General features: G+C 52.9%; 3 protein-coding genes across 3 annotated transcripts; all 3 read right to left on the reverse strand.

Annotated features, from left to right (window-relative positions):
- Nucleotides 1-3,992: 3,992 nt before the first annotated feature.
- Nucleotides 3,993-6,288, reverse strand: VOLCADRAFT_102624 (uncharacterized protein; the record flags this gene model as incomplete). The annotated part of the gene is made up of 4 exons (XM_002945964.1): nt 6,108-6,288; nt 5,447-5,860; nt 5,068-5,234; nt 3,993-4,091 (listed from the first exon to the last, which is right to left on the reverse strand). Exons 1-4 carry the CDS (start codon nt 6,184-6,186, stop codon nt 3,993-3,995), a joined length of 759 nt encoding a protein of 252 aa, XP_002946010.1. The 5' UTR covers nt 6,187-6,288.
- Nucleotides 6,289-9,037: 2,749 nt separating this feature from the next.
- Nucleotides 9,038-12,276, reverse strand: VOLCADRAFT_102625 (uncharacterized protein). Its single transcript, XM_002945965.1, has 4 exons — nt 11,724-12,276; nt 11,600-11,680; nt 10,998-11,454; nt 9,038-10,695 (listed from the first exon to the last, which is right to left on the reverse strand). The coding sequence occupies exons 1-4, from the start codon at nt 12,081-12,083 to the stop codon at nt 9,953-9,955; spliced, it is 1,641 nt and encodes a 546-aa protein (XP_002946011.1). The 5' UTR covers nt 12,084-12,276; the 3' UTR covers nt 9,038-9,952.
- Nucleotides 12,277-13,576: 1,300 nt separating this feature from the next.
- On the reverse strand, nt 13,577-17,466 carry VOLCADRAFT_102626 (uncharacterized protein). The gene is made up of 4 exons (XM_002945966.1): nt 17,183-17,466; nt 16,021-16,460; nt 15,235-15,709; nt 13,577-14,601 (listed from the first exon to the last, which is right to left on the reverse strand). The coding sequence occupies exons 1-4, from the start codon at nt 17,289-17,291 to the stop codon at nt 13,847-13,849; spliced, it is 1,779 nt and encodes a 592-aa protein (XP_002946012.1). The 5' UTR covers nt 17,292-17,466; the 3' UTR covers nt 13,577-13,846.
- Nucleotides 17,467-18,636: the final 1,170 nt, after the last annotated feature.

The following is an 18,636-nucleotide window of genomic DNA, read 5'->3' on the forward strand; positions in this document are numbered from 1 at the left end:
CTCCTAAACCCTAAAACCCACCGACTCTCACCAGCACGATCCGCACGTACGTACATACATACGTGCGCCACCCAAACCACATTGCATCACGCCCCTCCGTTACCTCTCGCCTCTGTGGCTCGTCGTACCCCTCCTGCCGTACCCCTCCTGCCGTACCCCGCCGCGCCCAGGTCCCGAGTCTTGTGCCCGGTACCAGAGCGAGCTGGGTGAGGTGACTCTGTCCGCGCACAGGAGCTACCGGGTGGGGGAGCGGGTGGCGGACTCGCACGGTCCACACCTCTCGCCAGTGGATTTGTTTCTGGACTTTGGAATGGAGGAACAACCACCACAACCACAACCACCACAACCACAACCACCACAACAAACAACAGTACAACCACAACCGCCGCAAGCGTTTGTGTCGAATTCCTTTTCCTCGTCGTCGTCAAGTGGGGCGACAACGGGCCCGACGACAACACACCATCCACCTGCGCTGTCGCAGCAAGAGGCTCAGACCGCTGAGCCACATCCGTCACAGGCGCCTGTGGGTGTATCGGAAGCTGTGGTGGTGGCGGAGGCAGGAGAGGCGGGGGTTGGGGATAGAGCACCGTCGGTAGTTCACGGTCACCACCAACATGAGGGGCAGCAGCAGCTGCAGCCGCAGCACGAGGGCGCCACTGGTTCCGGATCCGAATCCGAATCTGGATCCAGATCCGGATCCAGTTCCTCGTTGGGTTGGGGCTGGTGGCAGCGACACCGCTTCGACGCGGACCCGGGAGAAGTGGGTGAGTTGTGTGTGTGTGTGGTGGTGGTGGGGGAGCGGATCTGAGTGCTGGCCGCGAGTGGCGGTACGTGTTGTTGGTTCGTGTGTTTTACACCTAGGGTGGGGCTTACGAGGGAAGGTTATACTGGAGAAAGGGCGGGAGAAAGGCTGGAGGAGAGTGGGATCGTGGGTCATCTGGATCGATCTCGGTACCTGTCCCGGTGATCTGGTGGTGTTGAGACCGAGTAGACTGTGAACTGTTCCCTTGGCATCATCATCATCATCATCATCATCACGTACCACGTATCACGGTGGTTTCGGAGCCTACTGGTTATTAGGGTGTTGATGACCTGCACGGGGCTTCCTCATGTGGTACTAGGGTCCGATGTCTCCTCCACTCCTTCTTTGCTCCCTCACACCTTCCTCCGCTCCTTCCTTCGCAGCTAGCAATCCAGCTGGCCGCTATCTACATCATGATGTAAGAAACCCTCATTGCCCCTCTTACCCCTACCTCCAATACCCCGGGAGGGCCCCTCTCTATCTGTGTGTGTATGTGTGTGTGTTTTACCCCCTCTCCCTCCCCTCCCCGCCAAACCTCCCAACCTTCTCCTCCTTCTTCACGTCCACCCGTACACATCCCCTCCCCGCCTCGACCCACCGTCCGTCCCCCGGCCCCTCCGCAGCGGCCCCCCGCAGCGCCCGCAACAAGGCGCTGTTGTCCGCCTTGGCCGCGGTACAGGGCGAGGGCTGTCGCCTAGCGCTGGGGGAGGAGGGTCCGGACACCGCCTCGCTGACCTACCTACGGGCGGCTCTGGCACCGGACGTGGAGCTGGTGAGAGCCGGTGAGACGAGAGACGTGAGAGAGAGAGAGAGAGAGAGAGGGGGCTGATTTAATGATGATGATGATGATGATGATGATAACCTCTCTTTCGGAGCTGCGGTGATGCGGGGACTGTGCCGGTTTGGTGGTACACGAGAATAACTTCATATACCGAAGCGATCTCCAGTGTGTCAAGCGTGTCCGTGTGTATGTATACATACATATATAGATGTATGTATACGCGATATATGTATATGTATATATGTATATGTATATATGTATACATATGTACATACATATGTGAATGTGTAGATATGTAGTTTAGTGTGCGAGCGTCCGTCTGTATGTATTTCCGTCCACATTGCCTTGCCCGTTTCCCGCCAGCACCGCCACACCCGCGTCATCCCCCCCCCAGGTTGGCGGCTCAAGGCCACTGATCGAGATGTGGAGCTGGCATGTCGGGTGATGGGCTCCCTGGCACTGCCCTCCAGCGCCGCGACGGAGGGAGCGCTGCTGGCGGCACTGGGGGCTTACGTGGAGGCGGCGTTGGCGCGGTTCCCGACTTCCCTGGAGCAGGACCTGGCGAGATTGGAGGGCAGGGAGGGCGTGGAGAGGGTCGTTGGGTAAGAGGAGGGCGGAGAAAGGGAGGAGAGGGGAGGGGAAGGGAGAGGGAAGGGAGGGGGAAGGGAGGGGGAAGGGAGGGGAGGAGAGGGGAGGGGAAGGGAGGGGGAAGGGAGGGGAAGGGAGGAGAGGGGAGAGGAAGGGGCTCGAGGAGGCCCCCAGGGAAAATGAGCCGTTTCTCAAACCGCTATAACCCCAAGTATGGCAGTTAAGAGGCGGGCGGTCATTGCGGATCAATCATACACGGCTGATTGGATCTGCAGGGCCAGAGCGACTGGCTTTGAATGGAAGTCCCAAAACCCTTCCTGGCCCTTCCCCCCTCCCCCCTCCCCCCCTCCCCCCTTCCCCCTTCCCCCCTCCCCCCCTCAGCCCCGAGCGGCTAGCACTGGTGGCACTGGCCTCCCAGAAGAAGGCCCTACTGGGCACCGCCAAGGCAGTGGCGTCCTGGAGGGCAAAACTGGCGGCGGGTTGCCCTGTGGGGGAGCTGTACGACGATGAGTACGACGAGACGTACGACGATGAGTACTGGGCGGAGGACGGGGACGGGGAGGCGGATTAGAGGTAGTGAGTGACGATTTGAATGGAGCGCGTTGTACGAATTGTGTTGTTACATACATATTTGTAGCACAGTACTACAAACACTAACACAGCAGGAGGTACATACAAGTACCTGGACTAATCTCTGTTCTGGGGTGCGGCTGTTTCCATGATTTGTGTGTGTGTGTGTGTGTGTGTGTGTGTGTGTGTGTGTGTGTGTGTGTGTGTGTGTGTGTGTGTGTGTGTGTGTGTGTAGTCGTCGCTGGCACCGTGTATAGTAGGGGTAGGTGTTCACCGATACATAGCCGGGTATGTTGTCAGACGTTGGTGGGTTGTCAGCCCGAGGGGCCCCAAACCCGTCTCACGTAGGGTTTTACAGCTTACTACTAGCTGCTGCAACTAGCTGTATGTGCACCTGATGCCTGAGTGGGCTTTTGCTTTCCGCGTGGTTCGCAATGTGGACTCCTAGCTATAGGTCGCAGGGCTTGATGGCGCGCTGCGGTGCTGCGTGTGGCGATTAGGTAGATGGCAAAATGGTGGCGACTGTACCTTGGGAGGGGTTTGGGGGGCTAGAGATGTGTAAGCAAAAAAAATGGTGGGTGAAATGAAAAGGCAGAACAGTGCTTGGTATTGGAAAGGATCACTGCTCGTTCTCAAACACCTGTGTTGAACACATTGAGCAGGATGGAGCTCCACAGCACTCAAGCAGACGTTTCATAAACGGATCCCCGCCGTACAGTACGGCACACAGTTGGTTATAAATGTGCGCAACGGCGCTCTGCTAGGATCTTGAGAGGTTGAGGATGCCTTTCCACGGGGGCCAGCTGCCACAATTGGTCTCGATACCTGTAACGACACAAGGCCCATCTGAGCATCCCGGGTTACGCCTTTGCTGTGTTACAATTCCACATCATGCTGGGTATGTCAGATGTGGGTTGGGTCGAGTTTGGCGCGGCCTGATCTCAGCGCTGAAGGCAATACGAGAAAAAACGGTACGTCACGTCCGGATACGGTACCCGTGGAATGCAAAGAGGCAAATGGCGGACGTTGTACGGCAGCTGATGTCGTTGGTTGTCCGTATCCGTGCAGGATTACTGACTTTGGAAGCTTGCTATAGATGACGCAGAAAGACGTGTAGGTGGCTTCATACCATCATACTGCATCAGCAGCAAGGCGTGAGCACACGGCAGGGCAAGGAAGCGCGCACGCGAGGCGGCGGAGGGCTGTGCAGCACTCGCACCCACGAAAGCTGGTCTAAAGCAGCACTCCCCCTCAGGAGGTCAGTTCACTGCCCAGGCCCGAGCATCCCGGCAGGGAAACCACGCCAAAGGGCTCCACACGCCGAACTGCCCGCAGGTCCTGCACCGACACCTGCAGGTCCTGCACCAGCAGAAAAGCCTCAAGAGTCAGCTGCCTGAAAGCTACCCTGAGCCTCAAAACACCATGAGCCGCACAGCCACACAACAATTACCTCTTCCGCTTGCCATTAGCTCAAGGTACCTAGGCGCCTCGCTCCGGTCGCTCTCGTTCCCTCCAACTTTGAACTGCTTGTTAGCACCTCAGGCTCTTCCTAGAGGCGGCTGAGCTCTCGCCCACATGGGCAGAGTGCTCAGCCACTTCTTCACCAGCCTCTCCGCATCCTTCTCCTCGGCGTCCTAGGATCCCTAAAAGCTCTCAAGGTACTGACGGGGTTGTGGTGAGGATTCCCTAACCAGTGTGGCCATTCCCTTGTGTGTCTGTGTGTGTGTCTGTGTGTGTGTCTGTGTGTGTGTCTGTGTGTGTGTGTCTGTGTGTGTGTGTGTGTGTCTGTGTGTGTCTGTGTGTGTCTGTGTGTGTCTGTGTGTGTCTGTGTCTGTGTCTGTGTCTGCGTCTGTGTCTGTGTCTGTGTCTGTGTCTGTGTCTGTGTGTGTGTCTGTGTCTGTGTGTGTGTCTGTGTCTGTGTCTGTGTCTGTGTGTGTGTGTGTGTGTGTGTGTGTCTGTGTCTGTGTGTCTGTCTGTGTGTGTCTCTGACTATGTGTGCTGCTACACGAGGGTTCCTCAGAGCCCTTATCCCACGTCGCATCGCCGTACATACATCACACACAATGCAATTACTGCTTACATGATCAGTTGTGTCTGCCATTTTAGCCTGCTGTTGATGCAATACACGCCACGCCAGTCCAACCACCGATCGGGCTTCTGCTACCTACTCATCAACTGCTAAGATGGTTGTACGGAGTACGGACTCCTTTTGTCTCTCGCCCCTGGACCTATAACACTCGCATCCTGTATCTATGTAAGTACCATTGCAGCCACAGCAGCCGTACACGGAGCAACAGCAGTCCTTCTTGTACATATGGGCGCTCACGTAGCACGTCGTGCCACGGTCTTCCCAGCCCAGATCGCAGTCACGATAGCACCGTTTCTGATCGTCCTCGCTCGTAGACTCAATAAGGCTGTAGGTGGGGGGGCAGACACGAGAGTAGCACCACGGCCCATCGGCTGGGATCCGGTCGTAGCCAGCAGGACAGCCGCCTGCGCCATTTGGGCACACATTAAGAAACCAACGTAACACACATGCAGGCCTTAATGCTATAGTTTAAGGCATTTAAAGGGTTTTATGTACAGGAGGTTTGTATACAGGCAGCGTTTGCGGCAAAGGAGCAACAACACCGTTCACCCTACATGCGACGTACTTCCGTACGTGAGCGAGTAGGCAGGTACGAACACGTACATACGATACATACCTTCAATAACGGTGTCATTACTGTTGTTATCGGCTCCAAGGGTGAGCCTGTTGTCCGGGCCATCACAAAGAGACCTCAAGAACCCCCAAAGTGGCATTCCAAAAGCGTCTACACAGGCGCATACATCTCGGCGTGATGCACAAGCGAATAAAAGGGAGGGCTGGCCTCTTCTGTAAGCCTGGTAGGCTGCAGCCCCGCATCGCCCCACGAACATGGCGCAGTTTACAGTATCTGTAGATATCACACCGCCTTTGAGCGGCTCGGAGGAGTTTTGTTGCTGCGCTGCCGCAGCCAACTTTTCTGCAGCGTTCCGATGGGGATTATGCATTACTATTGTCGTGGTCGTGGTAATAGTAGTGATGCCAGCTTCCTGCTGTTCGTGTACAACCGTGGCGCCAGCAGCGCCTGCAGCACCTGCACGCAAACATGCGGCTGCCGGTGTGTTGTTGTTGGTCGGTCAACAACATCCTCAAATATACGAAGATACATACGTATCTCAGTTCGGCTTCACACATACAGCGGGCGCACAAGTAGTTTATTATCGGCTAGCTGCTGGTCCTATGCTGCTAGATCGCTCAATGCAATCGACTCGCCGTTGAGATTTATAGTTCGCTCCATGCAGACTCTTATTCCCAGTAATAAGGAATAAAAAGTAAATTACCTGGAGGAGTCAAAATGACGCTCATGGCAATGGCGCAGAGCGCCAGCGGGAAGCTGATAATGTCTCGAGACCGGCCCATCGATATGGATTTCGCGGTTGATGCGAAACAAATAAAGGAATAGAGAATGCCGCCACGTGAAAGCACTTCTTGTGCGCAACGGCGGGAACGGGCAGTGGCATGCAGTAATGGCATTAATGCGCGAAGGTCCAATGAATGTCATTATATTTGTACGGTACGACAGGCTTTGGTTCCGCCAACCTTCGGGTGGCGGGCGGCATTTTTGTCGGACTGGAATCGTTCATGTGACCCACAATCAGCTGATCGAACAGCGCGCGTCCTAACTAACTAACACACGCAAAGGATCGACAAGCTTGACATCCTATACATGGAGCCATTCCGTGGTAGTCGCTTGACAGTAGCATGGTGAACGGGAGCCTGCTACAAGTACCTAAAAAAAGCCGCGTAAGCAGGAAGGTGGTAGTTCGCGGGACGTTCGTACCCGCGCCGAAAGCTCTTCAGCTCGTTTGCTGTGAATGCTGCTGACAAAACTCGCATCTATTGTATGAATATGGAATGTGAACTATGCCCGCCATGTATCCATGCACGTATGAGAAGAAATTGTATGTAAGAGAAAAAAGAAACGGGGTGAAGTTCAAGTGGAAGTCGGGCGGCAAAAGCTCACAAAGCTAAAATCATATACGCAAATGGGATCGCGCCTGCACTGCACTGCTGCTGTCGGTTATTATAATCAACTCGCGGATCAATAGTAGCAGGATTTAAGGAATCAGCAGAAACGTTAACTGACACTGATAGATCACAAGGATTACTGAATATTCGGCTGAAATAAGAAATCTACTAGAAATACTGAATATTTGGTGAAGTAATATTCAGGAAAAGTAAGACATGTGATAGATGGCAATAACAAGATTCCAACGTCAGTTAAAATGTGTCCCGGAAATGAACCTTACGGCATTTTCTTAAATGTCTTCTGGATCAGGACAAGCGTTTGTGGAAAGGCATTTCAGTCGGCAGCGGCGGCTGCTAGCTACGTGCCCTGTGGTTTCCGGGTAAACAGTTTTTGAGCGACATATCCAGACCCATTATTCAAACAAACTAGGAAACATCTGCAAGTATCATCAGTAGCAGAATCCACGCACACGCGCACCGACACCCACACCCCGGCTGCGCGTGCCTAAGCCTGCATAAGCCTTCATCACCATAATGACAGCATCAAAGCTCGGTTACCGCTGACGACTAGCTGGCTTAAGGAGATGTAAACTTTTGAGCTGCTCTGTGCCATACGCAATATACGAGCAGCTTAGGGCGATGGTCGCGTCGACAGCACTGATGGCCGTGCCCCATACCACGCAGTCTCACCGGCGGCCCGTCACGATAAGTCTGTCTAGTACTATGCTCGTGCACGATACAGCATCTCTTCCATTTTTCCATTAAGCGGACGAGGGAGAATGAAGATGACCTCCCGCGTACCCGCATCAATACCAATACAACGTCCATGGACCCCCGGCTTTTACGGACACGCCCGCACTTGTGTGCGGAACTTGTAACTTGTAACTTTTACGATGAGGACGGCAGGCAGCAGAGTATCCTGGCCTCGGACAGAGAGCATATCACCACCCAACCAGAAAATGCAGTTGCCTGGACTGCAAAGCGGCTTTCTTTCATTTCCCATTCCGCCTTCAGAGACACGTGCTCTAAAAAAAGCACTTGTATCCAACGTGAATCCCCCCTACCCCTCATCACGGCAACTAAGTGAAACAGCCAGCAGCGACATGCATGGCCCCAAACACATATGTACAAGCTCGAGGACGCCCAATCAAGGGGCTCTGAGCGGTACTGCGCCACTCCAGGCTAGGGCTACCAACGGAGATCCGTAGTCATCCTACTGTACTTAGGTTGGTCCGTAATGGTCGGGCTATGTCGCCTTATAACGGCAGTGGTGCGTATTTGACTTGGGGTTGATCGGTACGGCAGTGTCGGTTGCACTCTGTACAAAGCACCACCGTGTGCAGGCAAGGAGGTGGCTCGGTCCCAAGCTAGTTATTTCGTCAGCAGCTACCCGGTGCAGACCTGACTTGTAACAGTCTTCACAACGCAATTTGCGTAGCAGTCCCCTGGACACTGTCAGTTGATTTCAGCATGCAGAGACTCAAGCAGAGATGCAGGTGGGCAGCGACATAGGTTGGGACCCTAGCAGAGAGACATGAAGAAGGAGGAAACTCCAGCAGGCACTCAGGTAGGCCATGCACGTCTGACTGTCTAGCCAGAAGAGTGCCCATGGGATGGGAAACAACCGGGGAACACAAATGGCAAGGTATAAGTCCTGGATGTGACTGCTCTTCTCGAGAGCCGCAGACGTCGTGTGGCCAACACCTGCTAAGGTTTTCATTCCTCGATTTAACAGACATCGTAAGCTAATGCAGTTTCACTTATGTTGCTGGGTTTAGGAGCCAAAACAGAACGCGAAGGGGCAGGCACCTCGTTCCCAGGGATGTTCACCAGATTTGCCGCTGCTGTGGCACCAATAGCCAAGTCGCGGATGAAAAGCACGTGTTGCTGAACTCTCAGCTTATAATGATAATCGCGCAGTAGAAGGATTCGATCAATTACAGAGCATGGTGGAGGCCAGCCCGTCTGGCGAGGATGTTGGAACGTATGTGGCCTCATCGCAACTCAGTTGTGCCCTTTGGGCGCTAGTTTTCTCTTCTCTTGCTAGTACGGTATTTATTTTTCGTGGCTTTTCTGTGTTCAAGTCTTGCCCTTGGGCCTTCGGCGTGTATAGGTAGTTCTAGGCGTATGGGGTCAAGCACCCCCAGCCATGTAACACACATGCAAGGTAGGCCTGCAGGCGCCAACTCGGTGGGAATGAGACTCCTTTGACGGGGTTCGCGGCCGTGCCTGAGACCTCAAACAAACGATGATTTTTACACAGCATGATTGGTTGAGCATGATTGATTGGACCAACTCTTCGGGACGTTCGAGTACCCAAAGCAGAAAGTGTAACACCAGGCGAAGGCATGTCGCCACATCATCAGGCGAACCGTCCATCGGAAACAGCCAAACAAACGTTTTCCCACATCTTCATGCACGACGACGACAACGACGATGATGGCGACGGAGCGTGTTGGCTCGTTTGCAAAAGAAATTACAAAGGCTTCACAGGTTTACTGACTGCCGGTGCCTCCATCCTACTGACCGCAGCAAATACCGTGTGGCAACAATCATGATACGATGTACTCTGTAGCTGCAGCTGCCAATAATAATGACTGCCTAGACGTGCACCTCAGACGATAAAATGCGCGCTTGGAGCCAGGAAGGAATATTAAGGGCCAAGGCGACACCGTAATAATGCTTGGGTTGCATGTATCATCACGTGTTTCAAGTCTAGTGTTGTATGTGTCCGCCATTTCATAAAAGAACTCCAAGAGAAGTTGCGGGTGGCACACACAGACCAGAAATACTATCGTTGAGACATCAATCCAGGACACGACACAGTTGTCAGCCCAACGCTGATGGCCCACGCGGCACACACGTACACAGCCGCCACCAAAAAGAAGTAATAAGAGGGTTCGCGGTGAGTAACCCAGATGATGACACAGACGTCCGTCCTCCAGTCCGCACACATATGTGTGTTTTCGGTGTAATATCACATACACGTCAGACAACCGCGTGTCCAACCGCGTGCATGAAGATTCAAAGCAACTTTAATTTCCCTGACCAACTTTCCAACCAAATCACCTTGTTCACCAATTCATGCATCTACGGTTCAGTCTGCATTTAAGTGCAAGCAAGAGATGATGCTGGCGCTGATTTAAATCCATCCAGTCTAGTTTACGCTGACCAGGTTCAGCTTCTGTCCGGTGGTGGGCAGAGCCGTGCCCTTGTTGTCCGCAGCCTGCACCCCGTCGGGGGTATCGGTGTTGACCACGTTGAGCGTTTTGCCGTTGGCCAGCTTGACCTGCGCAACCTTGATGTACGCAGACGCCTCAGTGGGCATGAAGCTCAAGCCTTGCGCGCTCAGCTTGCCGCTCACAGTGATCCACTGCTCCGTACGCTGTTCCAAAGCCTGGGCAACGTCCTTGGCCTGCTTGTCGTAGTGTGCATTGGCGTTGCGCGTCTTTTCAACCTCCGTCTTGTCATATGAGGCGCCCAGGTGCACACCGAACCAGCTGAGGACAGGTACGTTGAAGCCACCATCGTAGTGCTGCTTCGCTTCCTTGTAGGTGGATTTCTCGTCCTCGCTCATGTTTTGGACCAGCTTGGATTCCATGTCCGAAATCTGGCCACAGGTCACGGCCCGCATAGTCATCGTGAACGTCAACTCGGCCCATGCACCCTTCTGAACTATGACACCCGCGGAACCCGTGGTTGCATAACCGGTCTGGAAATCCTTCACCACGCCCTGCATCTCCTCGCTTGCGGTAAGGGGAAGAGACAGCAGGCGCAGCTTCTGGCCGACAATACCCCCCATGTAGTACTTGCTTGTCCTGCCGTCTCCGGCCCCGGCAGGTTCAACTGTCCGGGTGGGGTCGACCACCAAGCCCGAATGCTTGCTAGGCACGCACACCGCTGCGGGGAAGCATATGCAGTAGTAGGCAGGGACATTAGGCTGGGGAACAACAGGCATGCATGTGCGTTGTGTTGGCCATATAAAATTATTGCTTTTTACGTGTTTACGTTTTTGGCAGCTGTAGATGCTACGACACACAAGCCTTGGAGCCAAAAGTTAGGTATACACACACCCCGCGCATCACGTGAACACCTTGCGTGGCCGCCGCCAGCAGACGACACGCATTTATCATTCAGAGGAATCAAACTGATGCGCTTTGCATCTTGTGTAAGTGATACTAGCAATTTACATCTGTACTTACGCTTCTCCACCACAAGCCCGAGCTTCTTGAGCAGCTCGATGGTCGCGCCATTCTCCTCCATCTTCGTGATGGTCCACCCATCCGAGCGCTCGTGATAGTCGTACGGCAGGTAGCCGTACCCTGCGTCACCCCAGCTCGCGCCCCAGGAGTTGCGGAACTTGAATCGCTTCTTGGCATCATCGTAGCCCACAAACAAGACGCAATGGCCACCGATGCGGTCACCCTTGGGCGTCTTAATGACGCCAGTGGACTGTACATCGTCGTCGTACAAATTCTCATAGCATGTAAAACCCGCCACGACAGGCATGCCGGCGGCGATGGCGACCTTCATAGAGCGGGTGTCTGTGCCTACACGTGCGCTCCTCAAGACCTGGAAGTCAAGGGCTTTTTCGAAGGCGGCCTGCGAGGGCTCCTCGCTAAACGGGACATTGCCCCGAGTGCCGTACGGGCACAGCTCCTGCACATTTACACAGGTACGTGCTTCGTCAACACAATTGATTAAGAACAGCCGAACGCAATTGCCTGGCATCCAGCCGGCAATTTATCATTTGCAAACAATTTTGTCATCAATTGCCATCCATTTTAGATGAATTGTGACGCACCCACGCATCGGCTATCGTGCACATCTGCCCATAGAATTGGTTGCGTAGTTTCATGTAAAAGGGCCGCAAGCACACATAACCCTGCATGTAAGCACGCGCAGGACCGCGTGCGGTGACCACCCACCTCAGGCGCAGCACCAAATTCTTTCAGGGCCGCCATAGCCGATGAGGTGTAGGTACCCGTGTCCTCATCGGGGCTGTTGTGGTCGATCGCAACGCGTGCACAGTAATACACGAACCTCGGTGACAGCTCTATGGGGATGATACGGTGGGTGCGCACCACGTAGTCCATGGCCGCTGTGGAGGCGAAGGCCACACAGGCGCCCACGTCATACTGGTTACGTTTCACGGGCCAGTTCTGGGCGAGGTCCTTGGAGGGAGGCAGCGGTTCGGTAGGTCCAGCAGCAAGCTTCAGCTTGGGATACTCCGCCAGCTGATGTTCCGGCTGGGGCTTGAAGTTAAGCTTGAACTGGCGGACTGACATCTTGCTTGATTAATTGCTTGAATGTAGCCTGTTCGTCTTTCTGTTGTCGTCGACAACAGCAGTTGAAGCGGTACAAGTTGTACTCAACGCAATCAGGGCCTGGGATTCAGAAGCAGAACACTTTGCTTAGGTTTATGCTTTAACTTGCAGCTGCTTATATATGGGGAGAGCGCCCGCCAAGCTGTCAGAAATCGTACCTTTGCTGCCTGGCATGAGCTCGAAGTTTCGTTTGTTAACTAACCCGTTTTGGATGGCCGACCAGTTTTTGTCGTATTTGACCTTCAGAGAGCCCAACGTACTCCGCATCCTCTACGCATGTATGTAAAAAGTCAAAGTCAATTCGGCGTTACTGCGCAGGCAAGTAGTAGCATGTAGTAATCGACAAGCGCACAACAGAAGTAATACCATGCACGGGACGGCATGCGGCCTCAAAGGGATCGCCGCCCACCTACCGCGCCGATGTGTCGCTTTTACTTCCAGTTGGCTTCATTCTTGCGTAAAGCACTTAACTTCAGTCCACTTACCCAGAAATATTTCCCGCTCTCTCCGCTTCCGTCGGTGTTCCTGCAATTCGGCGGGCTTTTCGTTGGAACATGGACACCTACATGCATGCGCAACTTCATTAATGCGTTTATGTGTTTTATGTATACATATATTTCTGTGTGAAACATAAATACTTCGGAAATGCGAACAAAAGTGCTGCTATTGACTGCATATGACGTATGACATTGTATGATCCTGTGCTAAGCGACCGGCGGATCACTGCTCCGTCGCTCGGCTGTATCCTGACGCGATTAGTATATAAATTACTACAAAAAAGAGCACGAAACTGAATAAGCGGTTACGTGCTATTGCATTGAATTACACAGGACAGATAGGCTGCTAGCGGGCTGCGCTGGTTGGCTTATTACGGCTTATTTGCAATCCTGTGACGATAATGCGTATGTGTGTAGCAGGCCGCAAGGAAGGCAGCGGTAGTTGCTGTTAAACAGGTCTGCCTTGTTAAGGGAACTGGTGAGGGAACTGCAAGCAATCGTTGTGTGAGTTTATTTTGGAATACATTCATTCCAAGAAAAAAAAGCTTGATCCGCGGACCTACCTAGGTATATATAGATATATCTGGTGGATACTAAAGCCGGCAAGCTATAAAATCTGAATCGCAAATGTGTGGACCTGATATATGCATTAGCCTTGACTGGCTTCATTACATTTTCAAAAAGTACATAAATTTATTTCTCATATCGTGTATGCGCCATTGCTTTGGGCTGGGACAGAACGATTCTGCTGCCTCCCTGTGCCGACTGTGCCGAGGTCATTAATTCGTAACATTCCGACCTGATTAATGCATTTCGTTGAATGCGTTGCATGCATGCTGAAAATATAATTTTTTTTCTATCTGAAAAACCCTAATTACACCACAACGGATCCATTTGAAACCAAGATGTGTGTGTGGTGGTGTGTGGTGGTGTGTGGTGGTGTGTGGTGGTGTGTGGTGGTGTGTGGTTGTTACAGTGGGCTCCAGACTCAAGAAGATGTGCACGGTGGCAACACCACCCACTCCTCATTCACGCACGTCAGGAGGTCAGCAGTGCGTGGCTATAGGGTTACCAGGCGACTTCTATCTCCCGATTCATCCATCCCATACAATTACTATGATCCATCAGATACTTCAGAGCCCATCGATTCATGGATTGGCGGTTCTGTTAGTCTGCATTTAAGCGCAAGCAGAAGATGACGCCGGCGCTGATCTAAATCCATCCAGCCTAATTTACGCTGATCAGGTTCAGCTTCTGTCCGGTGGTGGGCAGAGCCGTGCCCCTGTTGTCCGCAGCCTGCACCCCGTCGGGGGTATCGGTGTTGACCACGTTGAGCGATTTGCCGTTGGCCAGCTTGAGCTGCGCAACCTTGATGTACGCAGACGCCTCGGTGGGCATAAAGCCCACGCCTTGCACACTCAGCTTGCCGCTCACAGTGATCGACTGCTCCGTACGCTGTTCCAACGCTTGGGCAATGTCCTTAGCCTGCTTGTCGTAGTTTGAATTGGCGTTGCGCATCTTCTCAACCTCCGTCTTGTCATATCCGGCATTCATGTGCACACCGAACCAGCTGAGGACAGGTACGTTGAAGCCACCATCGTAGTGCTGCTTCGCTTCCTTGTAGGTGGATTTCTCGTCCTCGCTCATGTTTTCGAGCAGCTTGGATTCCATTTCCAAAATGTGGGCACAGGTCACGGCCCGCATAGTCATCGTGAACGTCAACTCGGCCCATGCACCCTTCTGGACTCTGATACCCACAGAGATGGTGTTTGTGTAACCGGTCTGGCAATCCTTCACCACGCCCTGCACCTCCTCACTTGCGGTAAGGGAAAGAGACAACAGGCGCAGCTTCTGTCCGACAATAGCCCCCATGTAGTACTTGCTTGTCGACTGGCTGCACGTGTCGTTGCCGCCTCCGGCAGGTGCAACTGGCCGTGTGGGGTCGACCACCAAGCCCGAATGCTTGCTAGGCACGCACACCTCTGTGGGGCGCATATGCAGATGGTGTAAGATTGTTATATCACGGCATTTTCGGAAGGTTATCTAACCCCTTTGGCTCCCCGAAGGGCGAAAGATCCGATCATGGGATGCAGATCCCGTGACAAACCCAGGATATTACAGTTTCCCCCCTCTACAGAACGATGTCCTAGATCTTTTATCTCTCAAGTTCCCTGTGGGATGACAGCTTGCGCAGGATCTATAATTGCCGCCTCCCGGGTGCTACCTCCTCCGGCATAGATACCGAACCGATTTTTTTATCCGAACGGTGGATGCAAATGTCTTTTTGATACACCACCAGGATAGTGCAAAGATAGCGACATGAGACCGCAGAGCAGCGGGCATATGCCACCAGCAGCCATTTGGTGTAGTGCGTTTTTTTCAATCCGCAACACGTAATTCCTTAGCCACCGTTCAGGTAACCAATTTGTGCACGATCCGCGTGCGTTTGGAAGCGTTCATGTCCTACATGAGCTAGTTGTTTAGTTAAGAGTGTGTGTGTGTGTATACGTTACTTCTCTGGCGTATACAGTACTGATAGTCATCGCCAAACGGGCAGTGCAGGCATTCTATTACAACAGTGATACTAATCATGGTACAGCTCCATGCATACTTACGCTTCTCCACCACAAGCCCGAGCTTCGCGGCCTCCTTACGCTTGAGCAACTCGACGGTTGCGCCATTATCTTCCACCACCGCAATGGCCCAGCCGTCCGAGCGCTCGGCAAAGTCGTACGGCAGGTAGCCGTACCCTTCGTGCCCCCAGCTCGGGCCCCAGGAGTTGCGGAACTTGAATAGCTTCTTGGCATCATCGTAGCCCACAAACAAGACGCAATGGCCACCGATGCGGTCACCCTTGGGCGTCTTAATGACGCCAGTGGACTGTACATCCTCGTCGTACAAATTCTCGTAGCATGTAAATCCCGCAACGACGGGCATGCCGGCGGCGATGGCGACCTTCATAGAGCGGATATCTGTGCCTACACGAATGGCGCGAAGGACCTGGATATCAAGGCCCGCAAGGAAGGCGGCCTGCGAGGGCTCCTCGCTGTTCTGAACATGGCCGCCACAAGTGCCGTACCGGCACAGCTCCTGCACACGGACACGGACACGGGTACACAAACACCCGTTGCTGCACCGATATGACCTCTCTAATATACTTGAATGAAGGCAATGCCTTTGCGTGCCTGACAACTAGTGGTTTAGAGCTAGCTTATTATGCATACCACCAAAAAGGACTGAGCCAAGCAAAAGTATTATCCAGTAGCAGTGATTTTATTTGGATATGCACACACATTGGTTATTATTTATGCCGACCCGCGCATAGTTGCATGTAAATGGGCAACAAGCACACATAACCCTGCATGCAAGCACGTGCAGGACTTAGTGCGATGACCACCCACCTCAGGCGCAGCACCAAATTTTTTCAGGGCCGCCATAGCCGATGAGGTGTAGGTACCCGTGTCCTCATCGGGGGTGTTGTGGTCGATCGCAACGCGTGCACAGTAATACACGAACCTCGGTGACAGCTCTATGGGGATGATACGGTGGGTGCGCACCACGTACTCCATGGCCGCTGTGGAGGCGAAGGCCACACAGGCGCCCACGTCATACTGGTTACGTTTCACGGGCCAGTCCTGGGCGAGGTCCTTGGAGGGAGGCAGCAGTGTCTCCGAGGGCAGGTCCGCAGTGATGAGTTTCAGCCGAGGATACTGCGCCAGCTCGGCCTCAGGTTGGGGCTTCCAGTTGAGCTTGAACTGCCGGACGTCCATGCTGCTGGTATGAGCATTAGTGGGAGCCTCTCTCTTGTCGCCGTTTGTTGCAGCTGCTAATACATGCACCCCTACATATGCAGCGGCAAGCCGTGCGTGGCAGAGCGTCTCTTCCTTTAATTATAAGCACGTATAATTTGCACGTATGTACATGCATGCACATGCATGTATGCATACTTTATGTACATATGTACATAATCTATATAGGGTTAGTTGTATATTGGATCGTGCACGTCTTCTAGCAAATTCCTCCTGCACCAGGCATGTACAACCCGACTGCCAGGATCGGAGGAATTAGTGTTCCTTATTTGCCCAGCAGCGAAAGGCTACACAACCTCTATTGAGTACCCGACTCCGCTAGACCCCGCTAGACCCCCTCCCGTCTTGCGGTTATTATTGCTATCCACCATTTCCTAGATTTCTTCCCCCCCTCACTGCCCATTGCAACAATTTTCTCTCCGGTTACTTGCTGGATGGTGCTAGCTAGTAGATGATAGCTGACTGTTTGTATTTCGGTTGACCCGCAAGGAACATGCGTTGACTGACGGCGATAAAATGTGCCGTACGTGCGTGTGTACGTGAAAAAGCAATTGGTTCTTAATAAATTTATATAAGTTGTCCCGAATGTTATGTAGCTGGGTTTCCCTGCTGTTGCACCCAGCTGCGGAATGCCGTGCCGCCACGGCACCGGGTAGCTAGCTAGCCTAGCGCTAGGCTTTGCCTGCTGACTTCCCGGGGATACGTTCCAGCTGCTGCGCCGTGCTGGCCAGCGCGCGCAGCTGCTACACCTCACCTGGCTTATCCCTATGATAGATCCGCCCTGCGTCGGTCTCGGCTGGCATGCACCCAGCCAAAGAGAAACAAGGTTTCCACCACGTTTGCTTGTTTCCTGCCGGCGCCATGCAGCACGCTCTAAAATGTTTACAAAGCACATTACTGGGAAAAGTGGCTTGTCCATGCCATTTTTGTTATTGCTTTCTTAAGATTACAATATGTAAGATCTTAAGCTTTTGCTGTTCCTAAGCTTCTTTCCTTGTATGTATTTTACAATAATGTAGTTTGCTTGTTTGTCCGTTCCTCGCGCAATTAAGGTAGCACATGTCATTCCTGGTTGCATTCCTGGTTGCGAGAACCGCCGGTTAGTACAAGCTGAACATATCGTAATCCGCTGACCGCGCACAGAATGCTATGGAGCGAGCCTAATTGACAGCAAATGTTACCTAAATAGCTTATTAGCTAGGTTCCTGCCTGCTGGCCTGCTGCATGCCTCCGCCACGAGCTGAACGAGTACCATCCGCCCGACTTCCATCCACTCGATCGACGTCGCCTCACCAACCGTCAACCAACCAAATAGTTCATCGCTCCACTCTTGCCGCTGCTGATGCATGTAAAAATGCACTCCTGTACAAACCATGGCGCCACACGGCGCAGAGAAAAGAAACTACAGCTGCAACCGCCGACTGCCGATGCTTTATTCGGCGTGCTTTCATTCGGCACGGTCCGTTCGGCTTTCAGTGTGGGCGGGGTGAGAGAGGTCGCGTTTACACGTAATAACAAACAAGTTTAAGTCATGCACGCATGTTTATTGGTTGCTAATGGTTCATACGAAGAGTTCATGAAGTAGATTGAAGAGCGTACGTTTAACGTAGTAGGTTCGTTCCACGAGTGATGCATGCCACATGTTGCTGCTGCTGCTGCGTTGCTGTCATCGTCATGGGTGATAATGTATGATGAGCTGCTCGCTGTTGTTGGCGAAATGCTATGCACAAAATCAATAATCTGCTGCCCTCAAGTACGCATACATGCATCACAGCAAGTAAGATTAGTTGACTCACATGCAGGACCGGGAAGTAATAATGAAGATACCGTATTCGCGATTTATCAGCTTTGGCTAGGGGCGGGGACGCGCTCGGTTACGAGGGTTATGCCGCTCGTATGGCAGCCTGCCTGCCTTTTGTTTTGTGGCTATTAAGGCTTTACACGTCATCGTTCGTTGCTTGCAAGCATTTGATGATTTCATTTGCTCGATTCGTAAGCAAGATAGAGCTGGCGGATGACACGCGGCAACATGACACCAGATGACACGCAACCATGACGACATCGCACGCCGATGCATGCGATGTCATGAATTATGTGAACGAAACTCTGCCCTGCTTGCTTCTAATAACTGTCCGTGAGTTGCGAATCCCTCTTGCTTCCGAATGCGGATTTTGTAGCTTCTGGCCTGTTGCCTGATGCTAACGAAGC

This window comes from Volvox carteri, assembly GCF_000143455.1.
Source record: "Volvox carteri f. nagariensis unplaced genomic scaffold VOLCAscaffold_1, whole genome shotgun sequence".
Taxonomy (NCBI): domain Eukaryota; kingdom Viridiplantae; phylum Chlorophyta; class Chlorophyceae; order Chlamydomonadales; family Volvocaceae; genus Volvox; species Volvox carteri.